At 45.3% G+C, this 18,623-nt stretch overlaps 1 protein-coding gene and 2 long non-coding RNA genes across 5 annotated transcripts; 1 reads left to right on the top strand and 2 right to left on the bottom strand.

Annotated features, from left to right (window-relative positions):
* Window positions 1-211: 211 nt before the first annotated feature.
* On the bottom strand, window positions 212-3,620 carry LOC122238360. 2 transcript variants are annotated; one of them, XR_006217272.1, is made up of 4 exons: window positions 3,430-3,620; window positions 1,731-1,817; window positions 543-692; window positions 212-458 (listed from the first exon to the last, which is right to left on the bottom strand). It is a non-coding gene; the product is annotated as an uncharacterized LOC122238360 (long non-coding RNA). The 2 variants fall into 2 exon arrangements; XR_006217271.1 differs by lacking the exon at window positions 1,731-1,817 and having other exon boundaries at window positions 2,476-3,620.
* A 114-nt stretch (window positions 3,621-3,734) lies between these two features.
* Window positions 3,735-6,328, top strand: LOC122238568. 2 transcript variants are annotated; one of them, XR_006217523.1, is made up of 3 exons: window positions 3,739-4,104; window positions 4,428-4,587; window positions 5,911-6,328. It is a non-coding gene; the product is annotated as an uncharacterized LOC122238568 (long non-coding RNA). The 2 variants fall into 2 exon arrangements; XR_006217524.1 differs by lacking the exon at window positions 4,428-4,587 and having other exon boundaries at window positions 3,735-4,104.
* On the bottom strand, window positions 6,193-18,594 carry SERPINB9 (serpin family B member 9). The gene is made up of 7 exons (XM_042985863.1): window positions 18,351-18,594; window positions 15,487-15,664; window positions 13,055-13,192; window positions 12,592-12,709; window positions 10,927-11,069; window positions 8,599-8,754; window positions 6,193-7,264 (listed from the first exon to the last, which is right to left on the bottom strand). Exons 2-7 carry the CDS (start codon window positions 15,652-15,654, stop codon window positions 6,860-6,862), a joined length of 1,128 nt encoding a protein of 375 aa, XP_042841797.1. The 5' UTR covers window positions 15,655-15,664; window positions 18,351-18,594; the 3' UTR covers window positions 6,193-6,859.
* Window positions 18,595-18,623: the final 29 nt, after the last annotated feature.

The following is an 18,623-nucleotide window of genomic DNA, read 5'->3' as shown; positions in this document are numbered from 1 at the left end:
ATGAAAATTCCCAGCGGAAGCTAGGCATGGGATGTTTTTGTGGGGTTTTTTTTGTTTGTTGTTTGTTTGTTTTTGTTTTTTTGTTTGTTTTAATAGTAGACCTGCCTTTAACCTGTCCCATCCATCCTCACTCCTTATCCAGGAAGCCAAGGAGAACTAATTTTATGTACAAACTTCAATGTGCACATCATTATTTTTTTACTGATTTAATTATGTTTATTGTTAAAACTACATTTATGATAAAAAGTCAAACACTACAAAGGAGTACTCTGAAAAAAAGAAAAATATCCAGGCCTAGATAACATTAATAGCTCCCCAGGAGATTTTCCTATGCAGCCAACATAGAGAACCCCTAGTCTACATGTTTCCAGTGGCCATTCCAGCTCTGACTTTCTGGAATTCCATGACATACAGACGGGAACTTGAAGAGCAGAGGGAGGGACAAGGAAGTTATTCACCTAGGGGAGAGAACACAAGATGGTGAAACAAAGAAGTCTTGCCAAGTAGAATCCCCAACTCCAAAAGAGGAGACACACGAGCACCTGAGCAGAGATGACATCCAAGAGAGGACTCTCAAAATGGAACCAATGTGAATGAGGCAGAAGGTCCTCACACTCTTAAAGCTGTACATATGGTGTATAATTCTGTCCATCTTCAGAACTATTTCTCAGGCCAGCCAACACTTTCTCCACCTACAATATGGGTTTCCAGTGTAAAAATTGGATTTGTTCTCTTGAAAAACCTCTTCTGCAGTCACAGAAACTTTTGAACTAGAAAAATCTTCAGGTATTATACAATCAACATTTGTATGGCTAATATAAACATTATTAAACAGTTTATAAAGCACTTTAACATACATATTTTACTAGATTACAAATGTCTCATGAGGCAGTAAGCCACACTGCTGTTATCTATCTCTTATAAGGTTCTGAAAAGTTATGTGTCTCAGGAAAGTTCTTTAGTGGATCAGAGGCAGAGCCTAGACTTAAGAGCTGATTGACTTACTCCAAGCCTGGGGCCTTCCCATGAAACAACACCCCTGAGTTTATGTGAAAAGTGAGCCATGGAGGAAATTATCTTCAAGGTCCTACCACATTTTTCAGTTCCTTTCTCATTCCAACAGTACTGGAAGAAGTCCTCGTGAGCAGCTCTATGAAGGTATGAAAAAAACTAATGTGTGATTGTATCAGTCAGGATAGGCTTGGTTACACTGTGGTAACAAATAATCCCCCAAATTTTGGTGGCTTAAAATAAAAAAGAGTCATTTAATCTTCAGACTGTATTTCCTTTATGGATAGGTTGGTGGTAAACTGGGGAACCCAGGCCAGTAGAGTAGCTGTCATCACAAATGTTGCCCATACCATGTTGGACAAAAAGAATTCTAGAGGACCTCAAACTGTTGGTTAATATTCCTGTGTGTGTCCCTTCTACACATAACCCAGAGGCCAGAACTGGCCATTTGGCCCCACAAGGGAGCCAGAAGAAAACAATCCTGCCATGTGCTAGAACTGAGAAAACCCAGACACTTTTGGTAAATGATTCTGACAACACACAATTCCTCCTCCATCTGCAATTTGGGCAGTGGTATTTCCTTTTTCCCCCAGGAAGATCATGGCCAAAGCAGAGGAGACATTCAGGGAAGGAAAAAAACACATGGTGTGAGGGGTTTTCTTCCCATAGTTTCTTTAAAAGATGGATAGCAAAGGTGCCATTTGCTTCAGAGAGGGTACCTGTGGTGGGGGGTTCTGCAACCAGAGCACAGAGAGAAATGTGTTCTGTGTGTTCAACAGTTGGTTATCCTCAAGGGCAGGTGGCTCCTAAATAGAGTCAGCAGATTGTTTAAAGGGGTTGGAGGGGAGGAGAAGCTTGGCTGCTGTACCGCCCAGGGAAGTGGGGGAGGAGGGGGGTCTTGAGTAGCTGCCTCTTCCCTTTTCTACTCACTCTCACTCAGAAGACTCTGCAAAGCAGGGTGATGGCCAGGGAAGGTTGGGTGGCAATGGAGCAGGCAGTTATGCCTGCCAAGGGAGGGAGCTGCCACTGGCATCACTCAGATGTCAGAGGCCATCTGACAAGAAGGAAGGAACGTCTGTCTGACCTAAATCACTGCTCCTTTTTAGTCCCTTCGCTTGCAATCACGCTTCTCCCCTGCCCTACCCAGCACTCATGACCTTCCCTTACACTGCCTCTGGTTGTCCAAAGATGGCCCCATAGGGAGCCCCAGGTCCTTCCCTGGACCTACTTCCCTGGATCTTACATTAATTCATCAATAAAGGCCCATATCTTCCTCCTTCCATTTCTTTCCTTCACCATCTGCCCATAAAAGGTTTCGTTCCCCATTTATAGTGGCCTTCACTATGCATTAAGAAGAGAACAATCTGATTAACTTGAAACAGTAACAGAAGCTAATATTTACTGAGCTCTTACTGCCAGTCACATATTGTCCCAAGTATATCACAACGCTAATTTGTAAAATACCCTTTGAGATAGGTATCCTTCCAGATGAGGAAATCCATCATGGAGAGCGGCAGTCACTTACTTAAGATGCTCCAAACAGTAAGTGGCACAGTAAGAGTCACACCCAGGCTGTCTGGATACAAAACTCAGGCACCTAACCACTATGCTGCCGTTGGGCTCTGCTACTATATAAGACTGATCAAAACAGTCTCAGAGGATCTTGAGTTTGGAATTTCAGGCTACTCGGGGGCAGATTTATGCTCGGCCCCCAGCCAGAGCACTCCTAGACCAGGGTCTTCTTGTGGACCCCACTGGGTCCTCCTGCTATGCCAAGGCCCCTCCTCTCCTTGCCCTGGGTAAGTCCAGAACCCTGTCCCAATTCTTGTCCCTGCAGGACTTGAGTCCCTCCCAGCCCTTGCCAAGAGAACCAGGATGGACTTGAATGCCTGTCTGTGAGCTCTGCTTCCTCAGGCTCTGGACTGAGAGGAGCACAGAGCTCTCTCCTTGGAACCCAAACCTGGACTGGGTTGCCATCTTCAGCTTACCTCTGGGAAGCCCCACTGACCAAGGAGAGGGTGCTTCCTAGGAAGTGGGGGGAGGGGGTCATAGAGCTGACCTTACAGAAGGCAGGTCCCAGGCAGTGTATCCTGGGCAGTGGCCAGTCCGAATAAATGCTGGCCAAACACAACCAATGAGACCACACTGGTGCATATTTGTTAAATATTAGTCTCATCAGGCTTCTCCCCAAATCAGTGACTAATTCCTCACGATCTAAAATCAGTGCTCATATAAGGACATAACGTCCTGGCTCTCAGAGCCTGCCCTGCTGACCCTCCCAACTTCTCTGAAGTTCTCCCTGAATAGGAATCAAGAGCCCTGGCCTTCTCAAGAAAGTGGACAGTGAGGTCTTGTCCCTGCTAGTGCACCTGCAGTTACTAAACAACGCAGCCCGCTGTTTTCTATCCAAGCACACACCAGATGCTTAGATTCTGGTGTTCCTTCTTTGTCCCTTCCCAAAGCCAAAATGACTCCCCTCGGGCCCCAGGTTCTCAGGGAGACAGGAGCCAGCTGGCGGCTGAAAAGCGAAATCAGACGCCCAACTTTGCCTTTCTCCTAAAGCTTCCAGCAGCTCCTTCCCCTCCTCTTCAGTCCGGGCCCAAGGGCGGGAGAGGGGGCCGGGGGGTGGGGCTGCCGGTACGTTGAGGGGGCGGGGCGAGGGCGGGGCCGAGACAGAGACTGCCCCGACGCGGCGGGTGGGGGCTAGGAGCTGGGGGCGGGGTCGCGCTGGACACCCCAGAAAGCTCGTCCACGTCACAAAGCTGTTGTCACCTCTCCCCCATCACAGCACCCGAGGTCCGGACCAACTTGGCCTCACTCCAGGGATTTTGCTAGACCGTATACGGCTTCATGCTATCCATCCAGGGGCTCCCAGAATGGTGGCACGGGGCCTGGGGCACCAATGAGCCATCCTTCCTTGGAGAGATCTGGTTTGGGATCCCAGCTACTCTCGCCCTCCAGCCCGCCTCGCTTGAAACTTCCGGCAATAGAGACTCCTTTGACGTTTAAAGAAAACAAGGACAAAACACTGGCAGCACAACGTTTCCACTGTGGAACAGCTAAGCTGCTGGGATGGCGTCTGGGCAAGGCGGGGTGAGCAGTGAGCCTGTGCATCTTGGAGTAGAGGGCATGTGCTTCACAGAGGCTCTCCCCCTCTGGCCTCTGGCTTTGGGGTCTGAAAGCTCTGGCTTCATTTCCTCTGCCAGTCTCCGACTAGCTGAATGAATTTGAACGAGTTGCCTAACTTCTCTGAACCTCAGTTTCCTTATTAATCTTCCCAGGTTGATAGGAGGATCGAGTAAAATAATGTATCGTGCAGTGCCTAGCAGTCTCTGGCACATAGGATTTAACAGATGCTATTTCCCCCTTCCCCAAAACGAGGAAGGGATTACTAGATCTTCTTTTCTCTACCTCAGTTTTTCAATGGAGCCTGCCTCTCTTTGGAGTAGGTGGCGTAGGCTGTGCTGATGCCATCTTTGCCTGGTTGTCAAAAAGAGATCCAGAAATAAAGGCTTGTGGAATGTTGGAGCTGGAAGTCTTGTCCAACTGGACTTCCTTATTTAACAACCCTGGAAGGTCAGTACCCAGCTCCCACAGCAGAGAGTGGGGAGGGAAGTATTAGGAGTCAGCTTTCAGGGTTAACATCATGGGTCTGGGACTGGAAACTTCACCTTGTCCTGTCTACATTGTGCAAACATCCTTAGGTCCTGGGAAGTCAGAGAAGCAGTCCAAACCCCCCATAACAAAGAAGAAAGGCTGCTGGTCCCAGCAGTCAGCACTCCCTTTTAGAAGCTTGCCAATATTTCCAAGTACTTTTGCCCTTCACTGTTAAGTGGCCCAGCTCTGTGAACCTTCTGTACCCTCAGGTCACAAACTGTTCTTTTTACAGGCCAGAAGCTGAGCCCAGAGTGGCCAGGAAACTCTAGTTTGGCCCATTTTGGTTTGTTGGGATCAATATTTGCATTTCCTGGACATTTCTCCTGAGCAGTATCCAAATGCCTCGTATATCCAGGGGACGCGAGTCAGCTCACTTACAGAGTCTCTATCTCTATCTCTGTCCATCTCTGTCCCTCTCTGTGTCTTGCTCTCTTGATGTCTCTCTCTGTATGAGCCAAGCTCACTTAACAGACTCTGTCTCCCCCTGCCTCCCCCCTGCACAGGGGTTGGGGGAGTGGGTACTAGCACTACCACAGCTGTCTTAGGAAAATTTTCTCCCAAATACCCTTTTAAAAGCTTCTCGCTAATCCCTCTTATCTGGGAGAGGTCTAGAGATCTGGGTGATTTCCCTGGGGGAGAGACATCAGTCACACATTCCACACGAAAGAAATTTCCCCCTTTCTGCAGCTTGCCTGTACCTCCTCTTATAATTCATCACAGCTCATCACAGTGCCCTGCCCAGTGAGGCTGATAAGGGTCCTTGAAATCTTAAGTGACCGTCTCTGAACTCTAGGGAGAAGAGAATGGGGAGGAACTGCTGAGTGGGCACAAGGTTTTCCTTTAGGGCGATGACAATTTTTTGGAACTAGATAAAAGTGATGGTTGCACATGTTGCACTGCATTGTTAACTTTAAAATGGTTAATTTTATGATATGTGAATTTCACTGTAATAAAAAAAATTCTTTGAAAAAAAAAAACAATAATGGGGCAACTGGGTGGCTCAGTAGGTTAAGCATCCAACTCTTGATTTCAGCTCAGGTCATGATCTCAATGATTTGTGAGTTCAAGCTCCACATCAGGCTATGTTCTGACAGTGCGGAGCCTGCTTGAGATTCTCACTCTCTCCCTCTCTCTCTGCCCCTTCCCCACTCTCTCTTTCTCTCTCTCTCTCAAAATAAACTTTAGTAAAAAAAACAAAAAAATAATATCACTGACATCTAATCACTTTTTTAAAAATTACAGAGTTCATGTGTGATCAAATTACTTCTGACTGCACTGTATGTGGCACACGGACATGTAAAATACATTCCAACCCCGGAGGAATTTAAGACCTAGCTGGAGAACAGAGATGACTAATACATCAAACAACTTCCATAAGAGCAATGCCCTTCCTCTGTGTGCAATTGAGAGTTCGAAGACGCACCTCTGCTAATGCAGAAAAGGAAAAATTTCTTGGAGATGACATTGGAAATGAGCTTTAAGAGTTGAATGAAATTTTTACTGTTAGAGTTGGAGGTGGAGAAATATAATTAACAGGAAGAATGTCTGATCCCTACAAGAGGATCACATGATACGTTTAAGGACATTACCTAGTCCAATCTGGCTGTCATAAAAGCTACATCATTCCAGCATGAGTATTAAAGACCAGATGTCAAAAGACCATGACTCTGCCCCTTTGTCTCCAATGCCTGATGCCCTGTTTTCCACATACTTGGTGATGCATGAATGTCAAAGATAAAATAAAAATGTGCATTAAAGAAACTCTAAGAAGCACATGTACCAGGAAAACTATAAAACAGTTGCCTTAGCTAGAAGCACATACTACTACTGAAATAGGCTAAGACAAGTATGCAACAAGTTTTGAGGTACAAGGCAGAACATGGTGTAACTAAAATGAGTTACATGTGGAATGAGTGGGGAAGAAGTCTGGAGTCATCTAGGAAAATTTTGTATGCCATCCTATGGGATTTGGACTGCATTTTAAATACAACAGGGAATCATTAAATTCTATTGTCCCATGATCTCGACTAAGTAGGGCAAATGAGTGGTCAGTATGGAGAGAGCTGAGTGTGGACAAGCATGAGATTCAGATGGATGAGGAATCTGCCCTCATCACCTAGGCACTTGGCTTTAAAGACCCATGTTCACAGGGCTGTGGTGCAAGACAGGAGGACACAGGAAATGCTCACCCTTAGGGAGCAGAAAACCTGCCGCAGAACAGAATGCTGTTGGCTGCATTGTGCCTAATGAAGAAAAGGAAGGGATGGTCAGCACAGAACCTTGGTCCAGATACCATGCAACACTCCACAACCACGACGGCCGAGGCAGCCGCGGCCTCTGTGCCTTCCTCATTCACCTCCACGACACTCTTGTGCACAAACTTGGACAGACACAGATCTCTCTCAGCTGACATTGCTGAAAAGTCAGCCTTGTCCCCCTGGAAGGCATCAACCATTCCCAAACGCTGAAGCAGAGATTCCATGTCATAATCCTCTTCCAGTTTAAATCTCGGAAGGAAAACTTCCACTTCGGTACTCTTCATACAATCTGGCTTGGTCCAGGCTCTAAATTTCTCATAAGTGAGATGTTTTTCCACCTGAAAGACCAGAATTCGATTTTGAAATTCATACTTTAGTACATATTTACATACACACCCACATACTCTTCCTCCTCGCATAGATGGGTATTGATTGCCACACAAGACCAGCAGGCACCATTATCTGCCAGGAAATCTGTGAGATCTCATACTTGTGCTGTTAAATACATGGGTGGCTTCCCTGCCAAGCAGGGAAGACTTCAAACAGCCCAGAGGCACAAAGACAGTGGTTGTTCCTCTTGTTGCCCAACAACATCTAGGAGACATCTTTTATCCTGACAATCATCAATGCCCAGCTGACTGTGATTTTCTTTTTTTTTTTTTATAAACTGTGCTTATTTTTTGAAGATGAGGCATTGCTGGTAAGAAAAATGATTGGGAGGGGCCCCTGGATGGCTCAGTCGGTTAAGCATCCAACTCTTGGTTTCAGCTCAGGTCAAGATCTCATGGTTTGTGAGACTGAGCCCTGCCTTGGGCTCCATGTGTTGACAGAATGGAGCCTGCTTGGGATTCTCTCTCTCTCCCTCTCTCTGCCCCTTCCCAGCTCGTGTGCACGTGCACGCACTCTCTCTTTCTCAAAATAAACAAAATTAGAAAAAAAAAAAAAACCTTAAAAAAAAAAAGAAAAATGGGAAAGGGCTCCTGGTGGAGTCCACCCAGAAGAACAATTTGCCAGAGGTGCAATCCTGCAATCCTGCACACATTCTGAAGAAGAGACACGGTGGCGGGGGGGCGGGGATGGACAGAGACACAGCCAATGGCTGCAGCTCTGCTCACACAGGCCCCTTAGGTCATGGGAGCAGCATGTGCCACTTAGTGCCTGTCCCTAGGAGCTCATGGGCTGTGGCTGACTCTCATACTAGGTAGGGATCCATGCTGAAAGGAAGCAGAGTGGGTGGGGAGTGGCATTTCCAGCTGTTTCTGGCTCTGCCCTCCTGAGTTTCAGGTTCTTAGTATTTAAAATATAATGCTAACAACAATGATTATGATAATAATAATGAATCACATTTATTCAGGGCTGATGATGCACCAGACAATGTGCTAAGCTTGTTCCCTGAACTACGCCCATTTTATCCTAATAATAACTCTATCAGGAGATATTATCACCATCCCCATCTTAGAAAACAGAGTAATTTGGCAAGGTCACATAGGTAATAACGGGAGAAGTAGGTCCTGAATAACAGTTTGGTTCCAAAGCCCCAGTACCTGAATACTGTGCTCTGCTGCCTGGTTGCCCATATCATCAACTTAAAAGGTAACACAAATGTTGGAAATGGTGCTTGAGTTCTATCCTATCAGGAAGGATGTGAAGGTTGTCACTGGATTCATCTCACCGAACTTAGATCCACGTTGTCATCTGGGAGCAGAATGAGCATGCTCAGCTCCTCACCCACATAGGGCACCTCCAGGACCTGGGCCTGCACCTCTTCAATATAGGCAAGCTTAAATGTAGCTTCCTGAAACATCATCTGCACTGGCCTCTGCTCCTTCTGATGGGAATAAACAGACGAGCATGGAATTAAAAACAGATTATTGAAAGAGGCGATAAAAGTTTCCAAAAGACATAGAGTTGACTCCAGGAGTGTTTTCAGCACCCGTCATGGGAACAATATTCATATGCTAATTCCGACTCTTTCCTGTCACCATTACAAGGCATCTCTTGTAAACAGGTATCCTAAGAAAGATATTCTACTCAGCAAAATAAATGTGATACTCTGCATTTTCCGGAGGAGGAAATCAGATTGTCCTCATTTAAACTATATCTAAGGAGGGGTGTCTGGGTGGCTCAGTCAGTTAAGCGTCCGACTCTTGATTTCAGCTCAGGTCATGATCTCACGGTTTGTGAATTCGAGACCTGTGCCTGGCTCTGCACTGACAGTATGGAGCCTACTTGGGATTCTCTCTCTCCCTCTTTTTCTGCCCCAACCCTGCTCGCACTGTGTGCACTGTGTGCACACTCTCTCTCTCAAAATAAACTTTAAAAATATATGTATACAAAAATAAAATATATCTAAGGAAATGATACAGTCACATAAAATTAAATAGAAAATTTTTTCATTTTAGCTAGAGAAAGGTTTTGTGATAAGGTGGGAAGAAATTTAAGAGTTTCACAGGAACGTGACAGGTAGTGCATGGACACACCCTCTCAGAAAGCAATCTTGCTGGCAAGTAGAAAGAACTAATATCTCTTCATGTATTTAAATCCAGTTGTTCTGATTCTGATACTCTAATCCAAGGAAATAACTTTTTAAAAATGTAGAAGTGGTGGGGCACCTAGGTGGCTCAGTCAGTTAAGTGTCGGATTCTTGATTTTGGCTCAGGTCAGGATCTCATGGTCACAGGATCGAGCCCCACGTCAGGCTTGGCACTGAGCATGGATGGAACTGCTTAAGGTTTTCTCTCTCCCTCTGCCCCTCCCCCACTCTCTCTCTCAAATAAAATACAGAAGAGGTATATGCATGCAGAAGTTAGAGTATTATACTCATTTTTCTTTTTTTTATACTTATTTTTCAAATTGATACAGATCAGCTATTATACAAATTAGAAAAGTTTCTAAAATCAATGCTAGAAAAGTTCTCCCCCTCCCACCTTTGTACCTCAAGGGCTGATTATGTAAAGTACACCTTAAGCCCCCCAAAACACCTATACACTATGTTTCCAGATTACATTAAAATGGTATTTTTGCGGGGGGTGGGTGGTTTGCTGGGGATTTGGCAAGCCATTTTAATACCTGGCTGAAGTTACACCTCAATATCAAGACTAAGATTTTTGTCAGTTTTAATATTAGAAACTTATAAATATTAAATTAATAATGATTAATTAATATTAATTCAAGTCAATACTCATTTTAATTTTTTAAATATCTGATTAAAGAAATATTCACTCCCAGGGTTGATGGGGGGTGGGAGGGAGGAGAGGGTGGGTGATGGGTATTGAGGAGGGCACCTTTTGGGATGAGCACTGGGTGTTGTATGGAAACCAATTTGACAATAAATTTCATATATTGAAAAAAAAATAAATAAATCATTAAGCACTTTCTCTCTTTAAAAAAAAAAAAAGAAAGAAAGAAATATTCACTCCCTCTACCCACTCCCCCAACACACACACATATCACACTTTCTTTCCTTAACACTTGTTTTTTGCTTTCTGTTTAGCAACTTGGGAATAGAAGAAAGTCTTCTATGAGAGTTTCCAAAACTAGGTGGCAGCAATGAAGATAGGAGAGATTATCAGAGGCAGAAGGAGCAGTAATAAAATGCAAAAAATTATAGACAGCAAATAATTTTTATTCCTCTGTTCTTTTCTACTGAGTTTAAAATTGCATTTATAAATATGTTGTTTCAAAATTTTTTAATTTATGTTTATTCTTTTTTTGAGAGAAAGAGAAACAGAGCAGAGTGGAGGAGGGGAAGAGAGAGAGGGAGGCACAGAATCTGAAACAGGCTCCAGGCGCTGAACTATCAGCCCAGAGCCTATTGCAAGGCTTGAAACCATGAATCGTGAGATCATGACCTGAGCTGGAGTCAGATGCTTAACCGACTTAGCCACCTAGGTGCCCTTCAAAATTATTTTTAACCAATCATTTATGCTTTTACAAACTTAGTTTTCTCCATTCAATTTCTTCTTGAAACACTAGCAGAATTTCTGAAAGCTTCTCTCACCTGGTTTACTTTAAAAGGCATTTCACTTGTGTACATTTTGTTGAACTGTTCATTCCACCTTCCTTTGAAGTAGATGGCATTGACAAGAACCAGCCTGGTCTGTGCATCAATCGAGCTATCCGGCAACAGGTCTTGAATTTTACCTTCCAGGAAAAGTAGAGAACACATTCAGGTGATTTTTATAGAACATGGGATGAATAAATCATGATAAGGTTTATTGGCAGATCCTTGGTTACTAGTCAAGAACCAAACATTCTTTTCATTTTTCAAATTTGCTCAGTTTGGATTGTTATGTACAGAAATCAAACACAACACATACAAGAAGTGGTGTTCATGGTCAGGTCACTAAGGCCTTTCCAGAAAGTTGAAGACGGTAAATGATTTCTAAATCACTCAAAGAAAAACACTATACGCGGTCAGACAACGAGGCAAGCAGGTCTGGAGGGCTGGTCTGGAGGGACCTGGGTTATCTCAAGAGGTGAAATGGGATTGTTTGGTTTAGTGCAGCAAAGTTGTAACCAGTGCTAACATTCCACAACTACATCCACATGTCAGAGGCAGCCAGAATGAACGGCTCAACAGGGAAAGAGCTGATAATGGGCAGTCTGGGTGCACTGAGGAGCTCCTGGAAGCAACTAGAAGAGATTTTACTATTTTGATCCTCTAAACAAAACAGCAGACATTCCTAGAAAAGGTAAGGTGGGCAAGTGAAAGATACTCCCTTCTTCCCCTGGATATCAAACTGCCTTTCTGATGAACTAAGAGCATCCCTGTTAATTTGCTGCCTCCAGATAGCATAAGTGGCAAATATTCCAAGAAATGGTGGCAATAACTGCTAACTCTTTAAAGAAAGACAATGTCTGTTCTCGATTGTCTGATTTATTGACAGAAATAGGACTGCTCCTAGTGGTACTAAGTAGAAATGGTACAGAGGGTCCTGAATGGTTCAAACATCATACATCATTGATCATGGTGGCCAAGATCAGAACGTGGCACTCCGTAAAACAAAAGAATAAGGCTCAATGCCAAACAAAGGATGATTTCGGTCTGCAGGATTGATCAGCCCTGAGAGACAGTCTGCAGTTGACCTATCAAATCTAAGCTTACCAAATCTAATTAAGGGAGTGGAAGTGGAAAATGTGAAAGAAGCAGAATAAGTAAGCTTAATGTGTAGGATAAAGCTGGTGGTAGGTCCACATAGAATTTAGAAAGAGGAAGCCCAAGTGTATGACTCAGGGGAGATCTGACCAGTAGTCTCCTTCCTATGGAGGTGATGAACCCACCCAACATGTGAACATCACAGGCCACATGAAAGTACGCTTGAGTGTAAGTTACTAAACTGGAAATCTGGTCTATGAATTTCTTTTGACATTTGTATCAGTCATTCTGGTCCCCAGAGAATGGAAAAAATTAAGTCTCCATTGTTGAAAACCTGAGCTTCTGATCAGAACCACTGTGAGTCCATTAAGGTCCAAATATGCCATGAGGCCCAGCCTGTCAGCATGACTCTGACCATCTGAAACACTAGTAAAATCAGAACAGCAGGAAAAGCAAGGGGAGGAAGAGGGAAGGGAGGAAAAGGAGGGGAAGTAGGGGAAGGTGGAGGGAGCAGGAAACAGAGAAGGGAGAGAAGGCAAAAAAAAAACAGTAACATGTAATTCTGACCTTCAGTCTTTTTTGAGACCCAAGTGTTGATGTGTTTCCTGGACTGCTCTGCAGCTTTGGCAAAGGAAAGCTGCTCAAGTTCAGCATGGTAGAACTGAAGACAGGATTCCTTAAAGGTCTTTGGAGAGAAAAGTGTTCAATGTGGCTATATTCCTAAATAAAGTTTAGTTTCCAAAAATTTGAATATTATATACTTTTTATTAAAATAAGTATACATCTCTTAAAAGTGATATCTTAGCCTAATAGGTACTAAAATATCAGAGTTTATAAATAAGTACTAAGCCATAACCAACCAGAAATGGAAAAATGAATTTTACAAGTAGTCAAATTTTAAATAATTCAAGGCACAGTCATAGAATTATGAGTTTTAAAAGTGTCCACCATTAATTTTGGTTCTCCAGGATCTTTCTTTCAGACTCTATATTTTAAATACAACTTTTATTGTTCTGCTGACTCAACTCACTGAGAGGAATTCACACGTCTTTTCTCCAAAGAGCCTGTTGGCTGTTCTGAGCAAGTACTGGGTGCCAGGTTTGTTCACTTCAGTAAGAAGTAACTGGAAACTCTGATGAATATCTTTCTCTGTGTTTAAAGAAAGCACCTGTTGAGAAAAATAATTTTAAAAATTATCAAAATGGGGTGCCTGGGTGGCTCAGTCGGTTAAATGTCTGACTTCGGTTCAGGTCATGACCCCACGGTTCACGAGTTCAAGCCCCACATTGGGTGCCACACTCACAGCATGGAGCTTTCTTGGGATTCTCTCTCTCTTTTCCCCTCTCCCTCTGCTCTCCCCAACTCACACTTTCTCTCTCTCTCAAAATAAATAAACTTTAAAACAAAAATCAAGATTGTTCTTTGATCTGAAAAACTCTTTATAGAGTTTTATAGAGAAAATTCTTTCTCAAATACTCTACAAAATTTTCCTTTAAAAGAACACTGTTTTCATTTAAATTGCAGATTTAATACATACTAGAGCAATACTATATGGAGGTGGGGAGAAGATACAGAGAGAAAAAGACAGAGAGAGAGAGAGAGAGAGGGAGAGAGGGAGGGAGGGAGGGAGGGAGGGAGGGAGAGAGAGAGAGAGAGAGAGAGAGAGAGAGGGAGAGGACAGAAAACAGAGGAGTAACAGTTGGCTTTTCTGCCTAAATAGATCTGTCTTGTTTAAAAATAAGTAGGGGCGCCTGGGTGGCGCAGTCGGTTAAGCGTCCAACTTCAGCCAGGTCACGATCTCACGGTCCGTGAGTTTGAGCCCCGCGTCAGGCTCTGGGCTGATGGCTCAGAGCCTGGAGCCTGTTTCCGATTCTGTGTCTCCCTCTCTCTCTGTCCCTCCCCCGTTCATGCTCTGTCTCTCTCTGTCCCAAAAATAAATAAACGTTGAAAAAAAATAAAAATAAATAAAAATAAAAATAAGTAATAGGGGGGCACCTGGATGGCTCAGCCAGTTAAGCATCCAACTTCAGCTCAGGTCATGATCTCACAGTCCGTGAGTTCAAGCCCCGTGTCGGGCTCTGTGCTGACAGCTCAGAGCCTGGAGCCTGCTTTGGATTCTGTGCCTCCCTCTCTCTCTCTCTGCCCTTCCCCTGCTCATGCTCTGTCTCTCTCTGTCTCAAAAATAAATAAAAACATTAAAAAAATAAGTAATAGGAAGAATGACAAGGAGAAGAAGGATTCAGAAAAGGGGCTATTATAAAATCTTGCATCCCAAGAAAAACATAAGTATGAAATATGCCTAATAGAGGAAAATTTGCTTCTAAGATTTAAAAAAACAACAACACAGTTAAAAGCATGATAAGTTCAAGAAGAAATGGGCATAAATACAATCAGTGGGCAAGGCAATCTTTGTCAGTTTATACAGAATCCAAACACTAGTTCTTTAAAAGAACTTCCCTTAATGCTGTAAGTAGCAATGCATATTCAGCATATTGAGTGCCATTACTGTCTAGTTGAGCACAGAAGGATAAGGAACTTTTGATGTCTCTGAATACAAGGTAACTGAACAATCTTGAGGCTCTCAAAAAAACCCAAAAGAACAAAAAAAAAACAAAAAAAACCTCCCAGAAGGATTCATCAGCTAGCTTAAAACACAGAAAAGCTCAGTAAGCCCAAAGAAGCCCCTCTCTACACATAAACCTTCACTTCTCAGGTCACAAGCTGAAAAATGATTCAGATAAGCAATTACCCCAGAAAGGGTTGTCAAGAGAAAAGAAAGTGGTATTGAAACAAAGAGCCACACCAGCCCTCCTGTAGTGAAGGTGTGTGCAGGTAGCATGAGATAAGCCTGTAGGTTTTATCTTAGGCACATGTCCTCTGCCTGCTCTATAAAACCCCTTCAGGACAGGGATTGATTCTTAATCATTTTCAGATGTTTGCTGAATGTTTGTTAAACTAGTCCACACACAGTCTGTATATGTAATAAAGACATGCCTTTTCATCCACATTTGCCTATTTTTGTCCATCCCCTTACCAGGAAGGCATGTTGGTGTATTAATGACTTGAAAGAGATATTAACCTACCCTTTGTTACCAAAGAATAATTACAGTTATGAAGTCTTTACTTCAAAACTGAGAGATCTTAACTGCTTAGATTTCAAATAATTTCAGTATCATTTTCTAAACAAAGATAAGATGCTAGGACAAGATTTGGATAGTCTTAACCAAATTATTAGAGGACTTTTCCCAAAAAAAGTCTCAGCAAAAGAGACTCCCAGCCCTGCCCTTTGCGTCTTGTTCCCCAGGCAGCCCCACCTGCCTGATATAAGCATGTATGTGTGTATGCACGAGGACCCCTCCCCATCCTGCTTCGTGGCAATTCTGGAGTATGAGGTATGAAGCTGGTGATGGAACATAACAACTGAAAGGGCAGTCCCTTCTCCTGAGTGGCAGGTAGGTTTACCTGGGCCATCTGGGCAGCAGTGTTTCCTTTTGCCCCCAGGAAGACCATGGCCAGGGCAGAAGAGATGCTCACAGGAGAATAAAACACGTTGCGTGAAGGGCTGTCCTGACACAGCATCTTTAAAAGGTGAAAGGCAAAGGTGCCATTTGCTTCAGAAAGGGCATCCATGATACAGGCTCTGGAACCAGAGAATAAAGAGAAAGGCTGCCTTAATACACCTCGGAAGGCTATTGATCAAATATCTGGCAATCTTGGAATTGTACTTGTTTTAAAATAATAAAGCTCATAAACATTTTAAGTTGGAGGAAAACCCATTTATTGTTGCTCCCCATCTGAAAAGTGAGTCCCCATTTTAAGGTAAATAGAGAAGTATGGTACTGGCAGAGATCAAACCAGCTTGAGAGCCTCAGGAATTAACAGCACTAATTCACTGGCACAAACACACAGCACTCAGTCTCCCAGGAGCAGTGAAGTCCAATCCTTTCATATAAGGACCAGCTCTTCCCACCTGACGAGAAGGACATCAGGGAGAAGGAGGATGGTGTCAGGGAAGCAGGGGAGGGGGAGGAGGGGGAAACTCCCACTGAAAAAATTCTAGTTTCTCTAGCCTGTTCTCTAGCCTGGTCTCCATAATACTGTTTCTCCTTCTTCTGCTTGTTTTTTTTTTTTTTTAATGTTTATTCATTTTTGAGAGAGAGAGAGAGAGAGCATGAGCAGGGGAGGGGCAGAGAGAGACAAAGACAGAGGACCTGAAGCAGGCTCCGTGTGCTGTCAGCAACCAGCTGGATGCAGGGGCTTGAACTTAAAAACCCTGAGATCATGACCTGAGCCAAAGCTGGAGGCTCACATGACTGAGTCACCCAGGTGCCCCAATACTGTTTCTTCTTTCATACATTTATGAAGAGCACTTTTGAGAGTTTCAGCTATGCAAAAGGCCACAGTCTCCCTATCTGTCAGCTGATACTTGAGAAATGTTTGAGATTCTGGTAAGAGATGACAGACAGGCTGCAGGTGGGTTTAAATCGACTGTGAGGAGAGGACCTTTCATCTACAGTGACTGGTCATCAACCAGCTAGGGAGAGCCAGTGTGCTCTCCAGCTGAGCAGCCCTACCCGCTAGATGGCCAATTAACTCCCGATAGCCCATAACCCAACTCAGAGTGCCCAATGATCCCTAGCCTCTAGACATCACGTGACCTTCAAACACTGGAAAAGAGGCTGAGAAAACTTTGCTTTTGTTTTGTTTTATAATATTTTGCTAACTTAGCAAGATTTGAGAGTTTTACTCCCAAGATTTGGGAGTTTTACTCGATAGAGCAAAAGCCACTAATGGAGACTGTGCACCAGAGGACGAAGACCAGCCCCTGCGGAACACCAGAATAGAGAGGCGAGGAGGAACGGAAAAGGGTACAAGAAAGAGCAAAACTACCAAGAACAGGGAGGCCAGGATCTATGAAGCCACGGAGGTCAGAAGTGTAAATGTTAGTGGGCAGGTTTTCTGACCACACAGCTGAACCTGAACACATGGCCACCACCATCCCCCAGCCCACCAGGCAATTAGGTAAGGGTGGAAGTGAGACCCTCACTCACCCAACTGCCATCTCCCTGCCTCCTTCCTGCGGCTCCTCATCCCCTCACACCCATCACCAAGTCCTGCCTTCTGCTGCCCAAATGGCTCTGGAAACCGTATACTTGTGAGCCTGCACCTAGTCTAGACCACCTGCTCCCTCTCCCTGCTGCCTCCTCGGAACAGAACGACCCAGAACGTTCCCCTCCTGGGAACAGACCCCACCCAGTTCACTCCATTTGGACAGCCCTCCTCTTAAATTTCCCATGGCTCAGGGTCCCTGGGTGGCTCAGTGGATTGGCTTCAGCTCAGGTCATGATCTCACGGTGAGATCCAGCCCCACTCCAGCTCTGCGCTGACAGCAGGAGCCTGCTTGGGATTCTCTGTCTCTCTATCTGCCTTCTTCCCCTGCTCGCTCTTTCTCTCTCTCAAAATAAAGAAATAAACTTAAAAAAAAAAAATTCCCCTAGCCCTTAGGATAAGCTCAAAGCTCACTTCATTTAAAGGGCTTATCCTCCACCTCACCCCCTCGCCTTGCTCCAGCATCAGCTTCTAGCCATCCTGACCGCCTTTCACTCCCTTCAAGGCACCCCTGGGCCAAGGAAAACACCGTTTATCCACCATCCCGACCCCTGCACTGGCTAATGGCACTCAGCTTCCCTCTCCACCCAAACACCCCGGTCTCAGAAGGCTTCCCTTCACGAGCTCCACCCACCCTGGCGGCTGCCTCACTCTTCTCTGCAATTCCGTCTCTCATTGCTTGTGGTCCCACTAGGCTGCAAGCTCCCGCGGCAGGGGCGGTGTGGCACCGCGGGTCCTGCGGGCCGGGAAGAGCGCTCAGGGAAAAGGAAGGCCTCCAGAAGTTTGTGTGGAGTGACTGCAAGAATTAGGATGGGTAAGTAGTGCTCGGATTTACAGCTGCAGAATGGTGATTTCAGCAGGAAAGAGGAGAGGTAGGGAGAGGTCAGTGCGCGGATCCCTAGGAGAGAGATGGGGTGAAGAAGTAGGGCGGCGGGGTGGGGGTGGAGGGAGGCGGCTGGAGAGGAAGAGACCTGGGAAGCGCAGAGACAAGACAGTGGAGGAGGGAATCAGGTGGCCTGGGCTCTGGGACCGGCCGCAGCTGCACCATTGTGCGGCTGCGATCCAAAGAGGCTCTGTTTCTGTGAACAGGGCGAGGCACCACCTGATCCGGTTCGCTTCTACAGAGATGGCCCTCGCGTCCAGTGTCTGAGCGCGAGCGCTGGGGGCTCACGTCCTCCGCCGTCCCCGCCCTGCCCCGGGGCGCCCCCACTTGCCACCTTCGGCACCGCCGCGCTCCTCCCGTGGCTGTCGTCCGGGCCTACGCCGACCTCTCCGGGAAGAGCCGCCCCCTGGGTCCACCTCGCGTCGGGAGGCAGCGGCCGCAGAATTTTATGCTCGCCCCGGCGACCTCCACGCTTCCTGCCCTCCGCTGGGGGCGGTGCGTGAGCTGCGCCCCCGCGTAACCGCCGGCTGGGCGCGGCCAGGGTCTAGTCCCAGGCCTGCTTTGCGGCCGCCCACCACCCCCACCCCCACCCCCACCCCCACCCTCC

This window comes from Panthera tigris, chromosome B2 (assembly GCF_018350195.1).
Source record: "Panthera tigris isolate Pti1 chromosome B2, P.tigris_Pti1_mat1.1, whole genome shotgun sequence".
Taxonomy (NCBI): Eukaryota; Metazoa; Chordata; class Mammalia; order Carnivora; family Felidae; genus Panthera; species Panthera tigris.
The sequence above is the reverse complement of the archived record's forward strand: the minus strand, read 5'-3'. Positions and strand labels throughout refer to the sequence as shown.

Coding starts and splice junctions, on each gene's coding strand:
- SERPINB9 (XM_042985863.1), bottom strand. CDS start 15,654: ATGGATGCCCTTTCTGAAGCAAATGGCACCTTTGCCTTTCACCTTTTA. Junction 13,193..15,486: donor CTGCTGCCCAGATGGCCCAG/GTAAACCTACCT, acceptor TTTTCTCAACAG/GTGCTTTCTTTAAACACAGA. Junction 8,755..10,926: donor TGCCTTTTAAAGTAAACCAG/GTGAGAGAAGCT, acceptor TATTCCCATCAG/AAGGAGCAGAGGCCAGTGCA.